The sequence below is a fragment of the Mustela erminea genome, chromosome 21 (assembly GCF_009829155.1).
Source record: "Mustela erminea isolate mMusErm1 chromosome 21, mMusErm1.Pri, whole genome shotgun sequence".
NCBI classification, from domain to species: domain Eukaryota; kingdom Metazoa; phylum Chordata; class Mammalia; order Carnivora; family Mustelidae; genus Mustela; species Mustela erminea.
In genome coordinates this window covers 2,356,035-2,370,384 of record NC_045634.1, presented here as the reverse complement: position 1 = coordinate 2,370,384, position 14,350 = coordinate 2,356,035, and the positions used below count along the sequence as shown (strand labels likewise).

General features: G+C 49.5%; 1 protein-coding gene across 3 annotated transcripts in view; it reads left to right on the top strand.

Moving 5' to 3' along the window:
• IKBKB (inhibitor of nuclear factor kappa B kinase subunit beta) overlaps positions 1-14,350 on the top strand; it is a 62,129-nt gene that overhangs the window by 12,678 nt on the left and 35,101 nt on the right. For all 3 annotated transcript variants that reach the window (XM_032328868.1, XM_032328870.1, XM_032328869.1), the window contains exons 3-5: positions 3,462-3,556; positions 4,349-4,466; positions 7,277-7,346. In XM_032328868.1, coding sequence (XP_032184759.1) covers positions 3,462-3,556; positions 4,349-4,466; positions 7,277-7,346 — 283 coding nt within the window. The remainder of the gene's footprint in view (positions 1-3,461; positions 3,557-4,348; positions 4,467-7,276; positions 7,347-14,350) is intronic.

The window sequence follows — 14,350 nt, the reverse complement described above, 5'->3', positions numbered from 1 at the left end:
AGGCTCCCTGCTGAGCAGAGAGCCTGATGTGGGACTCGATCCCAGGACCCTGAGATCATGACCTGAGCTGAAGGCAGCGGCTTAACCCACTGAGTCACCCAGGCGCCCCAATTTGTGGCAATTTGTTAATAGCAGGAGTAAAACAAAGCAAAAAACTAACACACTGTTCTGTATACTGAAGTTAAAATAGGTACAGATCTTAAATATCTTGATTTAAGCTCTGAGTCCTTTTGAGATAACAGATCAAGAGTTGCATTATCTTGTTCTAAACTGTTATTTACCAGACTGTCCATCAAAAGGTTACCTGCTGAAGGGACTCCCTCAGCCCTGTGACCTTGTTTGACACTTGGCCCTTCAGTTTAGAACTGTGCAGTCGAGTCTCAGTTTCCATGTGATCCCACCTGATTGGAGACCAGCATGTCCAGTGGCATGTCAGTACCGCTACTGATGAAGTTACCCTAGAATTGGGCGAAAATGTTTGAGTCTGAACACTCAGGGGAAGTGAAACTTAAAAGCAAATTTAAATCTGTTTGAAAACCGACAGGAATTGGGAAATTCATGATGTAGGGGGTATAACATTTTGTGAGATTAAACACCAGTCTGTACATCAATGAAGAAACAGAATTTTCACATGTTCCCTAACTTGTGAAAAGTACTAGATGGATTTCTACCGAGTTCACTTGTTACAACTATACTGGTTGGTTCACTAGCAACGGGATTTATGAGTTTTGAAGAGGTCAGCTCTTCAGAGAGTGCCTCGGATCCTGGCCAAATATCGGGGTTCTGATAGCAGTGTGTGAACCATCTGTCAGGACCTGGTTATCAATGCCTGTGGCCACGGGCTGCACCAGGGAGAGTGTCGTTACAAAAGCAGGCATGTGGCTGTCGCGTGGGTAGGCCTTGAAAGAAGCCATCCATAAAGTCCCCATATCGTGGGATTCCATCTGTGAAACGTTCAGAACAGGCGAATCCGTAAAGGTAGGGGTTGCCTTTGCTCAAGGGGATGGGGGAAGAGTGACTGCTCGCAGATGTGGGATTTCCCGGGGGGGGGGGGGGGGGGGTTGATGAACATGTTCTAAAATTGATGTGTGGCTTTGGTCGCGCTATGCCGACCATACCCCGTACCCGTGCGCTGCGCACAGTGAATGGATCAGTCGTGCGGTGCGTGAATTATATTTCAGTAGCCCTGTTAAAAAAAAGAAAAAGTAGGCACATGAGGTAACTGCGTGACATGCAGCAGTGTTGGGCTTTGGTAGAAGCTCCTTCTTCGAGGATCGTAGAGGTGTTGTACCTGTTCTCTGGCATCCGAGTTGGGAGAGGCAAAAGGTGGTTCCACCGTGTTTCCGAAGCTTCTCTTTCGCGCATGTCGGATTAGGGATTGGTCTATCAAGAAGAGAGTTGGTGGTTTTATTCGACAACTTGTGCTCATGGTTGGAGACTTCGTTTTCCTTTTTCTTACTGGGTGGGTGTGTGTTCCTGCAGGGATCACGACCAGTCTGGTAAATGCGTGCCCGCGTTGTAGTTCTGCTGCTGCGAGACTGTCGTGTGCACGCGGGGAGGGCTGCCACAGTTCTCTGTGTGTCTTTTCCAAGATTGTATATTCATTAGAGAGAGGGAGAGAGGGAGGGAGAGACAGATGCAAGCAGGGGGAATGGCAGAGAGGGAGAGGGAAGAAAAGAATCTGGAGCTGACTACCCACTGAGCCCAGAGCCCTGAGATCATAACCTGAGAGGCAGCCCAAAGTCGGACCCTCAACCAACTGAGCCCCCTGGGTGCCCCTCGGCGTGCCTCATTCAAGTCCCATTCAGCACTGTATGAATTGCTCCAGTTAGAAGAATGAGGATTCTTTGGGGGATGCATTTTCCTAAAATGACAAAACTAAGAAAATGGTCTGTTACAGCTTCTAGGATATCCATCTTCAGTTGGGCAAGTAGTAGAATTTTGGTACTGTTCTGCCTTCTTTTCTTGTGGAAATATCCTGCAGGCGTGGCTCTCACCTAGTCATAGGGCTGTTGGGGAGGTCATTCGCCGCTGTGCGGACCAGAATATACAGGATGCTGGTAAAGTCCACTTGCTCACTGACGGCTTCCAGGCCCCTGCCACCAGAGGCATGGCTAGGGCCACCCCGTATGCCTCAGCCATCCTGGAGGCCCCTGGGGGCCTGAGGAGGTAGCAGCAGTGCATGGTTGCCCCCTGTGGTGGGCTGAGCACCGGAGGCCAGAGCCACTGTCCCAGATGCCTCTAGCACTGTAGCTATAGGGCTCTCCCCATTCAGTCTGTCCCCTGGGGCTCCTTGGTGCTGCCTAGAGGACCAAGAAAAGGGACGAGTTATCCTCAGGACCCAGGCAGTCAGTGAATTATTCAGAAATGTTTTACGGATTGCCTTCACTTCCATTTACAAAATCTCAGCTGAGGGCATCATGCTAGTTACTGGAGAAGTGCTTAATGTGCATGAAGATAAGCCTGTAATTTAACCAAGAAAAGAGAAAATAACCCTGTGACTCTACAGAACATAAGTCTTTGGTAGCTGTGTGTGTGAAGGAGTGGCCTGTTTGGAGAGCAGAGCCACAGCCCCTTGAGGTGGGCCCCACAGCTCCTGTGCTCCCACGCAAGCAAGAGCGCAGACCCGAGAAGCAGGGGGCTGGACAGGCGGTCTGATCCAGCTGCAGTGTCCGATGGCTGGGGGCCTCTCGGGAGAGTGGGTGGAAAGCCAGGGTGAGCCAAGCTGCAGGGGATCTTAACGCCAGGGTTCTCGCGTGACCTGGGTCTGCTCTGCTCTCCGCAGTGTTACTGAACACCTGCTAAGGGCTGGACACTGCTGCCTGCTGAGCTTCAGGATAGCTCCTAAAGGGGGCTCTAGGCATTCTTATTTTACAGATGAAGAAACTGAGTCTGACCAAATGCTTTGCCCCAGGTCACAGAGCTATGATTCAATTAATCATCCTCCGTGTTCCAGCTACTATGCTAGGTTTGCCTTCTCTCTGGAGAAACGAAACTCTTACATGAACTACGGAGGCAGCGTGGCAGTAACTGTTAGGTTGAATCACAGGCAAGTGCCATTGATGGCAAGTGCCATCGGGTCAGAATGGTCAATACCGGCAGTGTCCTATGGTTCTGTCTAGCAGCCGGGGCACAGAGAAGTGAGAGATCTCTTCGGCAGGAGTGGTGAGCAGACGTTTCACGGAGGAGGTGGAAACCAAACAAGGCGTTGGTGTAGACTCGGGTGGGCTAGAAGGGAGAAAGTCCTGGAAGAGGTGGGGGTGTGGAGGCCAGCCTGAGAGGCTGGCAGGTAACTTGGGGTCATCTATCAGAGGATACATATGTGGGCCTTGGGATCGCAGAGGTCCCACGATCCATGCTTTAGGCCCTAAGGAGACAATTTCATATTCGACCCCTGGCTTTGTTGGTGGGCTTGGTCGTGAGTTCTGCTCATCCCCTCCCTGTGCTTGCTCTCTGTGCAGGAAACAGGTGAGCAGATTGCTATCAAGCAGTGCCGGCAGGAGCTCAGCCCCCGGAATCGAGAGCGGTGGTGCCTGGAGATCCAGATCATGAGAAGGTGAGGGCCCGTCACTGCAGGTGGACGAGGAGACTGCGGGGCCTTGGGACACTGCTGTGAAGTTGGAGGGAAGCCCTCTGAGCTTTGGGATCTGGAGCAACAGCCCCACCTGCTGTATCTGGAAAAGTCATAAACCGTGACTTTATCTTTGTCACAGCAGAGATGTTCTTTTTCCCTCCTGTATTTCTGGTTCCAAGGCTGTGTGTGGCTCTCCCTGCTGTGAATCGGTGGCAGATACTTACTCCCCCAGTGGGGGACAGGGATGGTCTGTCAGGCCCTGGATGGGCGCTGTACTCCCAGGTAGTGAGGGGTTTAGGTAAGCATTTAGCAACCTAGTCGTTCTAAGGCCTCAAACAGGTGCTCCCTGCGTGAACTTCTTAAAAGGGAGACATCACCTTGTTTCCATACACGTGCACATGCACACACACACACCCCATCCCTGCTTAAGTGGCCTGAGGCTGGAAGTCCCTCTACTTTCTCTGCTTTTCAGAGCAGTTTTGAAGTTCAGTGAGGACTTGGTATGGGACACTCTTAAGAAAATTTAGTTGCACCTGAGGCCCTCACAGTCCTTGAGCTCATGGTGCTGAAAGTAGAGCTGGGTGAATGCTAATGGACCCAGCGCCGAGGTGACTAGTCCGTGCCTGACCTCCATCCTCCCACTTACCCCAGGGGGGCCCTCGGCTAGTCCGGGCCTTTGTTGTAAAGCTTTGCTGAGACACGGATGGAGCGGGGAGCAGGGAGCAGGTTTGAGCCAGAGCCTGGGTTTTTCCCTCACTGCTGTCTCCTTCCTAGGCTGAACCACCCCAATGTGGTGGCTGCCCGGGACGTCCCCGAGGGGATGCAGAGTTTGGCTCCCAATGACTTGCCCCTGCTGGCCATGGAGTACTGCCAGGGAGGAGATCTCCGCAAGGTGAGGCTTCCGCGGTGGCTGGGCGCAGGGTGGCTGGGTGCAGCCCGTCTGGGCAGGGAGCAGCGGGGATGACTTTTGCCCCCTTCCTTGTCAGGAAGCTCAGGCAGCCGTGGTGCCTCCGGCGGGCTTGCTTTTCCTTCCCAGATGCCCCTCTTCTGTGCTCAGGGTGGGGCGATGTGCGTGATGTGAATCAAGGGACTGAATCAGAAGCTCTTACGGGAAAGTCAGGGAGGGGCTCGCTGAATGTATGTCCTGCACGGTGATTCCTGAAATGACAAGAAAAAGTCACCAGGTTTGGAGGATGGGGAAAGATTGGACCAGTTCCAAAACAAACTTTCTTTCCCTGAGCATGTTAGGGCCACCGCTGTCCTTCAGCGGACGCGTCACCGCTGTGCTTATGGGGAGGGTTCTGTCCCCCAGATGTGGCCGCACTACAGACAGGGTCACAGAGTGGAGCAGGAAGGGAGCTGGCTTAGTAAGCAGGGAACTGGGCTGCTGTTCCAGAGCCACCGCTGACTCACCATCTGGGCGTTCGTCCCTCTAGCGCGTTTACTTCTCCTTACCAGAGCACGTCCTGCAGGGTCGGTGCCTGCAGCCCTCCCTTGTCTCAGAGACGGTCGTGCCCGGCCCCCTCCCCAGCGTGGTCTCCACTGCGTTTATACAGCCTGCTTTTGTACTTGGCCTTGTTGGATTTTCCATATCCCTGTGATGCTGGTACCACAGGAAGGCTGTAGACCATGGCCCAGGCTGGTGAGGCGAGTTACCAGGCTTGGTGCAGCGGCAGTGTGGAAGAGCTTGGGTCACAGCCCATGGGACGCCAACTGCAGGCCCCCCCTCTCCACCCAGGACGCTGAAGAATGCCACATAGGAGGAAGCAAAATAAAAGTTGTCTCTGGACAGCGAAGTTGTTTTTGTGTTGAAAACGAGGTTGCTCTTAGTGCACATCTCCTGAACTCTTCACTTTAGAAGAAGGGTCACAGTATTAAGGGGGGCTTGGTGGGGGGGTGGGAGGCAGGATACCCAGGCACTTCTTCTGTCTTGACATGGCAGTTTCTTGGACCTAGCTTCGTGTGCTGTTTCCATGACTATTCTGGCCCCTTCCGCTTTCTTTTTGTAGAGGAAACTTTCCACAAGGGTTCTTCTGCCTGAGTGGCTTTCTCCTGCCACGGGAGCTAGGCAGGTCGCGGGAGTGGCACAGCAGGATGTGAACAGTCATTGGCGTGACCTACAAGCCGGGGACTGATAACGGATGAGAAATGGGGAAGTTGATAATGCTTCACTTTTCCTCTTTATTTTCCTAACCTTTGACAACCATCCCATTACTGAATGTGGTTCTTTATTTATTTTTTTTAAAGATTTTATTTATTTATTTAAGAGAGAGACAGAGAGAGCATGAGAGGTGATAAGGTCAGAGGGAGAAGCAGACTCCCCATGGAGCTGGGAGCCTGATGCGGGACTTGATTCCTGGACTCTGGGACAGTGACCTGAGCCAAAGGCAGTTGATTAATCAACTGAGCCACCCAGGAGCCCTGAATGCGGTTCTTTAAAATGAGAGAGAGAGTCATGTTGTTGCAGTGGAACCGGTGGTTCTTGGAGGGCAGCATGGGAGTTGGTGGGATATGACCTGATTACGGAGGGCTCAGAAGCCCAGCAGAGAACTTGAGACTTGATCTTGCAGGCAGCAAAGAGCCAGTCAGCCAGGGAAGAAGGTGACGCACGCTGTAGCATGACTGACCCGCCACGGGGCACAGGATGACCTGGGGGAGGCAGGAAGCCCTTGCACTCTGAGGGGCCTCTGTCCGTGGGGCCCCCCATGATGGGGGGTAGGGTGGGTAGTGCAGGAAAGGCACCGCTGCCCACAGTGCCTGGGACCTCTATTCTCCAAATGAGGGAGCCTGTCTTTCCCTCCTCTCAAGAGTTCAAAGCCTCCTCCCCTAGGTACCAAGAGACCAGCTAGGCCAGCGCTTGAGCAAAGGTAGAAGCCAAAACCGATGAAAAGAGTGAAGTCTGTATGCCCAGCTCACGAAATGGGCTCTTCAGTGTTCTTGAATATAAATGTTCCTTAATGACTATAACCCTCAGCTGGGAAGTTATCTTCTCCATGGTTTTCATTTGAGGCCAGCCGCCAGCCGCGGACTGAGCCAGGGCTGGGAGGGCAGAGAGGGCGAGTGTTTGAGCTCAGGCCTCAGCTGCATATCCCAGGGCCGCGCTGGAGTGGCTGTGTGAGCAGGCCTCACGGAAGCCCTCTGGTCTTGGTCTCAGGCTCCTCACCTTTGAGGTGCAGATGCCGACCTCCCTTGGTGGCGGTGGGAGCTCAGCCTCTATGTAGATAGAGCTTCACTGAGCTAAACTGTGCAGAGGTTTGCTGGATCCCAAGCACGTAGTAAGCGCTCATTAAATACTCCCCCATCATCATCCCACTGGCCATGCTGGGGGAGTGGTCAGAGCGTGGCGTTTACTGAGTGCCTTCCACCCCGCCCTCCGTGGGACTCTCAGGAGCAGCATTCCTCTGGCCTGCCTCCCTCAGAACGGGCAGCTCAGGTGAGCCTGAAAAGCCCTCCTTTTAGAATGACTCAGACACCTCACCTGTGAGTGCCTGAGCACTTCTGGGAGTTCTCACTTCTGCTTCCTCCTCCTCCACCTTGGGCCAATTCCTGCCAGTCCTGCTGTTAAGGCCACCTGTTAGCCCAGGTCCCTAGATCCGGGGCCTGGGGTGAGCCCCCAGATGACTTCAGCTGGGAAAACACACTGTGGGCTTGTTGGTGGTCGGGGACCGCTCACTCTGATGCTTCTTTTCACCTTCTTGACAGTACCTGAACCAGTTTGAGAACTGCTGTGGCCTGCGGGAAGGACCCATCCTCACCTTGCTGAGTGACATTGGTAAATCCCAGCCCTGGAGGTTGGGCTGTGCCTTCTGGGGAGAGTGTGTGGTGCGCCTATGAGTCCTGGCGGAGCACAGAGGGGAGCTATTTTGGTCCTCTGTTCCTTACAGAGGGTGGGGTGGAGGGGGCGCAGACGGAGTGGGCAGGTCAACAGGGGACTAGTCAGGCAGGTGCTGAACTCAAATAGATTTCCCTTCCTTCCGGACTAAGTCATGAAGTGAATTATGGTATATATAGAATAACAGATTTCCTTCCCATTAAAAAGCTCCACTCCCTATTTTCCTGGAATGGCCAGCAATGGAATAGGTTGTCATCTGAATGAATTTCGTCCTTTGGCGACTTATTTTTCCACTTCCACATTGGCAGTTCTTTTTCCAATTATAGGCATAGGAAAAATTGCTCCCGTTTAATCCTTTGGTGCCATTACTGTCCTTAGACAAGGGTGTCTGCCTCTGTCTCTGAGAACATTGGGGAAAAGAGTGACCTCAGGTCACAGAACTCAGATGCAGTCTTCTGGACCCTGGTGCCTGCTCTGAGGGAGCACGGAGGGAGATCTCGGCTGGTCAGCACATGGCCGGCCCAGCTGAGAGACAGACGATCAGACATGAGAGAGGGCCTGACCAAGCCTCCTTTTTTTTTTGATCTCCAGGGTTGTTGGTACAAGTTGATAGTTTAAGATTTAAAGTTTAAAGTTATCCAGAGCTTACCACTGTTTGCCCCTAGACGTGGGAGCTGGTACAATTTTCATCCCTCTCCATTGCAGTCTCTTTGAAGCTGCATGCTTTTTTCCTTTTCGTTGGCTCAAACTTTTTTTTTTTTTTTTAGGAAAATGTCAAGTGTGCAGAAAAGTTGAAAGAGTAATACAGTGAAACCCACAATGGGATTCACCAGTCATTACTGTTTTGCCACATTTGTAAGCCTGTTTTCCAACTCTTGTCCTGGAAGGGTGGGTGGGCCTCCAGTCTCTCAAACACTTTGCCTGGTTAGTGTGGGTCCGCCTCCCCCTTACCCTGTGCCACCTTTCACAGAGGGTGGGCAAGAAGGAAATGAAGGTAGAGAGAGCAATGACATCAATTAGGATCCAAACAATCTGACATAGAAAATTCCATCTCCCTCTGTTTCCCATGTTTTTGTCCTCTGGATGGAGCACACTGTGCGGACAAGTTGACATTGCACTGGTTCTATCTGACTTGAATGGCGTCCATCACTAGCCAGGCTGATTCCTGCATGATTTGGCCTGGGTGGGTCTATGGAAGGGCCCTCTTTGTCTGCCTAGTGGGTCTAGTCCATAGGTTAAGAATCCTACCTGTTCTTCTGACGCTTTGCCACATAGCTCGCTAAGCCATTTTGCTTAGACAGTACTCGTCTTGTTACCCCAGTGGCCGGATTACTCATTTATTCTCTGTTGAGTTCCATTAATGGCAGATTAGTAGGTTGGGGAATATTCTTTTGCTCTTCGTGGGAAACTTTATTTATTTATTTTTTTAATTTCTCTCTGGTTAGAGCTTTGAGTCATTTTTTAGAATGTTCTCCCAAATATTTTTCTTTCACTGATGAGATTATTTGTGCATTCAGCAAATAGTTAAGAACGTCTCAACTTTATTGGCTGGAGTACCCAGACCTTTCTACTTCCTCTTACAACTTTTACTTCCTCAAGTGATTCTCTAGTGATATTAATAGAGCTTCTACTGGTTGCGTCTTCTTTGGTCTGGGCACATGTTGTATCCAGTTACCACTGCCTGGTGTACCAGCTTTCATATCATGCACTGAAGTTGTAGGTGTGTGTCTAAGTCGTACGTAGGTCAGAATAATGAATGCTGGTAAACTCCCAAGTGCGTATGTAGTTCCACTTTCCCGTAGGTAAATAAACATTCGAATTCTTGAGGTCACTGAGTCCCTATCTTTCCTCTTCGTGACTCTGAATTGGACATAATGCGGCCTTGAAGTACAGATACACTAGAATTAAATTCTTGAAGGCAGAGACTCGAGTCCTTACTGGATCTCCATCATCTGCAATAGTGGCATCTTATGTGGTGGATTCTCTGTAAATATCTGTCAAGTGAATGGTGCAAATCCCAAAGGAAATTAAAGTAAGTAGGGACCTATTTTTTAAAAAAACGGCCACAGTATAATTAACAGTCCCAGGTGAAATACTCACTCCTCCACTTACTGGCATTGTGACTTAAGGCACATTACCTAGTTTTTAAGAACATCTTGGAACATTCTATATTAGCTGTAGAATGAGCTTGGCACTCACCTCATTAGAATTGTTACGAGGATCAAATGAGGTGAGTCCAAAAGCGGCCAGCATGGTATTTTCTACTCTGAGCATTATGAGCGGTCAGCAAGTTTGTTCCATTCTCATTTCCTTTCCCCTTGCTATTAATTTGGATTAATAGCATCCCTTTTGAAAAACCTCAGTCACCCTGATTTGGGATCTGGTAAGCCAGGCTGCTGGTTGCCTTGTCGAAACTTCCCTTCCTGGAAATGGTTACCCGTCAGACCTGTTCCTGTGTCAGTCATTTTTGGGGGGGCAGCCACATCCCCCGGTATTGTGGTTGCGGTGGAGGTGGTTGATAAGCCTGTATTTTTACTTTCATTCCCATTTCTGACTTGAGTACAAGATTTATCAAATTTCTTTGTTTTGTAAGGATCTCACCACTCAGAGTTCAAAAGCTTTTCTTGGAGCTCATCTAACATAACTCTTTTGTATTTGGAAACATTTCCTGAGCATATTTTGTTCCAGTCTGTTCCAAGTGCTGGCCTCACGTTTCCGTTGTTGGAGCTGCCACTGCTGTTCTCTCCTGGGTCCACTTCAGATAAGCGGCCGAGCCGCACCCTTGACCCTGGGTCCAGAGTCCATCACCTTCTCCTCTGCCCTAAACCTGTTTTAACGTAGCCTCTTCTGTGCCACTAACCTTACAGAGATGCCCACTGAGAGCAGCATCAAGATAATGGGCAGAAAAAATTTTTCCAATGAACTTTACATTGGCTAAGAAGATACTACAGGGTACACAGGAGAAAACGAGCCATTGCTTGGTGAGCGTGTGCCAGGACAGACCCATTAGACAAATACTTTTTTTTTTTTTAAGATTTTATTTATTTATTTGAGAGAGCAAGCAAGCACGAGCAGGGCGGGGGAAGGGCAGAAGGAGAGGGAGAAGCAGACTTCCCACTGAGCAGGGCACCCGATGCTTAACCAACTGAATCACCCAGCTGCCCCTAGACAGATTCTCTTAACGCTGGTAAGAGATCTGGAGACAGGTCAGAAGCAGCCGGAAATGATCTGGATTTCCACATAACCCTAAAATAGCTCAATGAAGTTACATCTAAGTGGACTCTATTTAAAGGGTCTTGCTCATTATCCTTTGGAAAATGTTGGAGTGTGTGTCCTTCTGCTGGCAGAGGCACAAACTCCTGAGCACTCGAGGTTGAGGGACAGATGGATACACTCACTGTCTAATGGGGACCTGCCTGGGCCATTAGTCACGTGGGCGGCCCTGTTGTGTGATCTCATCACCTTACTGGGTCTTAAGTCTGAGTTCATTTTCTTTGATCCTCCAGATGGCCAGTTCACTGTGGGGACTGACCATCTTGTCCTCTGAACCTTCAGGAATCCTGCTCCCCATCTCATCTGTGCTGTATTCTCAGGGACCATCCTGGTCCCTATTGGAGCTGCTCCTTGCAGCAGCAGTACATCAACATTAAAAAGCAGAGAGGGGTTCAAAGAGAACACAGGGCTCTAGAAAAGAGAACTTCACACTATGAATCAGAGAAGTGACCTCTCTATTTCATATTTCTCTCTAACTGTGGATTTTATGACATAAGAGGATTACCTGATTTCAGAAATTCCAATCATTGGTATATAAAGTATGTTGGAAAGCATAAATGAACTTTACAATAATAAAAAAGAAGACAACTGGCTTTCAGTCCTGGCTTCTCCATGTTCCCAGCTCTGTCACCCTGGGCAAGGACCTTTTGGTGTCTCTCTCTTTTTGTTTTTTTTTTAAGATTTTATTTATTTATTTGATAGACAGAGATCACAAGTAGGCAGAGGGGCAGGCAGAGAGAGAGGAGGAAGCAGGCTCCCTGTGGAGCAGAGAGCCCAATGTGGGGCTCAATCCCAGGACTCTGGGATCATGACCTGAGCTGAAGGCAGAGGCTTTAACCCACTGAGCCACCCAGGTGCCCCACCTTTTGTTCTCTTTATCTCTTTGTTTCTTCTCTGTGGAAAACTCTGGTAACTTTCTGGGCCTACATGTCCTCAACTTTAAAATGAATAGTTTGAGCTAGGTGGTCTCTAAGGTCCCTTCTAACTAAATATTCCATTTTTATTATTCAGGAGGCTGGTTTTCAGAATGGGCGCCCCAGGATGTCTTTGGGGCGTCTTTGACGCCCTCTCCGCTGTCCCAGCCTGACTGCGTGCCCGATGTCTCTCACCTCTCCCTTAAATGCGTCCTCTTCCCCCAGTTTTGCCCAGATGCTTTCTGATCACTCCTGCTCCATCCCCTTTGTCCTTCTCTGCACCTGGACTGGCTGCCCACTGCTCTCCAGTATTCTTTTGCCAGGCTGTTCTCACGACATCTTTATCAACCGTATTCCCTCCAAAGTCTGTGCATTCAACCCTGAGCTCTAGCCTCAACTCCATACCCATGTCTATATACTTCTCCCTAAGTCATTACCAAATGGAAGTCCTAGACGTCTTTCTGAAGCCAGATCCCTTACCAGCATCCCTTTCTTGTGTCACCAGCCCGTCTTGCCATCGGCAACCCAGACACAAATCTCATCTCTTGTAACCTGCCCTCTTCCTGCTCTGTACCCTTCCGATCAAAGGCTCCAGACCCTTTCAGCCCTCCTTCGTGTCACATATCCCATTTTTTCTCTCTGTTCCCGCTGCCCACACAGCTTCAGTGTCAGAGCACATCACTGTCATAACCCCTCACCTGGCCTCCTTAGCCCCTTTTTACTCACCCATCTTTCATGCTTTTGAAGAGGACACTTTTGTTGTCATCGTTCAAGGCCAGACCTCTTCAACTCACACTGCTCTCAATCCCCTGCATCTGTATGGCTTTCAGAAGCCCCTGATCCTCAGTCATCCTGCTACCCTGCACTCATGGCCACTCCCTTTAGAACGCTGCTCCTGCTCCTCCCCGAGGACCCTCAGCCTTCCTGGCTTCCAGGACACAGCTCTAGACCTGCCCTGACCTGTCACTCACAGTGCTTCTCCTTCTCCTGGCTTGCCTCACCCCTGCTGCCTCCCGCACTGACTTGGTACTTGGTCTCTCTGCTCTTGCCATGGGATCTCAGCCCATGCTTGACAGTGGAGACTGACTTCTGGTGGGGGAGCCTCTGGCCAGACTCTGCAGTGAGTGAAGAAAATGCCTTGGCTTCCGTGACCCATTTTCCACGATACCTAGGAAGCACAAGCTACCTTATCAGTACTTGCTGAAAGAACGAGAATGGTTGTGCCCTTTTCTCCAGCACTCGGTGTGACTGTCTTGTTACCTTGCTGATTAGTCCTAGGGGCTCTTTTAGCCAAGAAACCCTCAGCTGGATGAAATCTTTCTCCACATGTTCACACTTGGCCTTCTAGTATGTTTTGTTTGGAAAGGCCAGTGACAGCAGAGTGACTGGTACATAGTAGTATTAAATGTAAAAAAACAAAATTCAGCTGAATCGATTTTAAAGATCTTATTGGCTTTATTCAGTGATTAATGAATTGGGCAGCATCTGACCTAGCAAACAGAAAGGAGCTCTGAAGAGTTGAACGAAATGAAAGACTTTGATACACAGAAGGGGGCAGGACAGGGAAGTCACTAGCAAAGAATGGATTGTTTCAGGTAAGGTCACCTTTCTTTGGAGGATGGCAGGGGTCCCGTCAGGCAGATTACCCCATTAGTGCTGACCCAGTAATTCCAGACTAAGATTACATTCTTGGGAGAGGCTGAATCTATGGTTAGGTTAGGTATTAAGTCTCGGTTTGGTGATGTGGGCCTAGCACAAGTGACTCCATTTGGGGCCTGTTGTCTCTTTTTTAACAATTCCTCCCTTTTGGTTAGACTTTCAGCTTAACCTAGAGATGTGATCAAATTCTAAGACATCAGCGCCTCTCCCAGCTATTGCTCTCAAGTTCTTACAGTTTTCTTGCCGAATCTCTGTGGTATTCACAGATCACGACTTCAGGTTCTCATTTTTTCAATCAGTAGCTCTCCTCGTTCTTTTTTTGACATTCCAGTCTTGGGCAGATCTTTGGTGGTTGGTGGCTATGAACATGCATTTAAAACTTTTTGAGGAAATACAGTGCACCAGGGAGATTACAATGATTATTATACACAGGGTGATTTCTAATGTCTAGAGTGGACTTCAGGCCATGGTCCCCAAGACCCATACCAAATCAAAATCGAAGACCGTGTTGAGTCCCTTTGTTAAGCCAGGTGGCTTAGTTCAGTGATTTTATGTAGCTGCCCCTGGTCTGGATGCCATCTGGGTGGTGAGGAGGACCTGGAGTCTCTTCCAAGGGATTCAAGGGCAGTCTTTGTCTTTTTGATTCCAAATCAGAAGGCTGGAAGAAAAATTAGAAATGTTAGTTTGGAGGGCGCCTGGGTAGCTCAGTGGGTTAAGCCTCTGCCTTCAGCTCAGGTCATGATCTCAGGGTCCTGGGATCGAGGCCCGCATTGGGCTTTCCACTTGGTGGGGAGCCTGCTTCTCCCTCTCTCTGTCTGCCTACTTGTGATCTCTCTCTGTCAAATAAGTAAGTAAAATCTTAAAAAAAAAAAATGTTAGTTGGGAGAGTCATTGCTAGATACTGGAAGAAATTCAGGATCCAGTTCAGTTTACAGGTATATAACAGAAGCTCAAAGAAAATTAACAGGATTAGAATCTAATATCTACAAAAGTGCAAACCATTTTTCTTTACAGTTACCCCCATTTTTAATTAAAAATAATTACCACAAAACTAATTTGTTTTCATTAAACTTGGCCTGATTACTTAGATAAATGCAA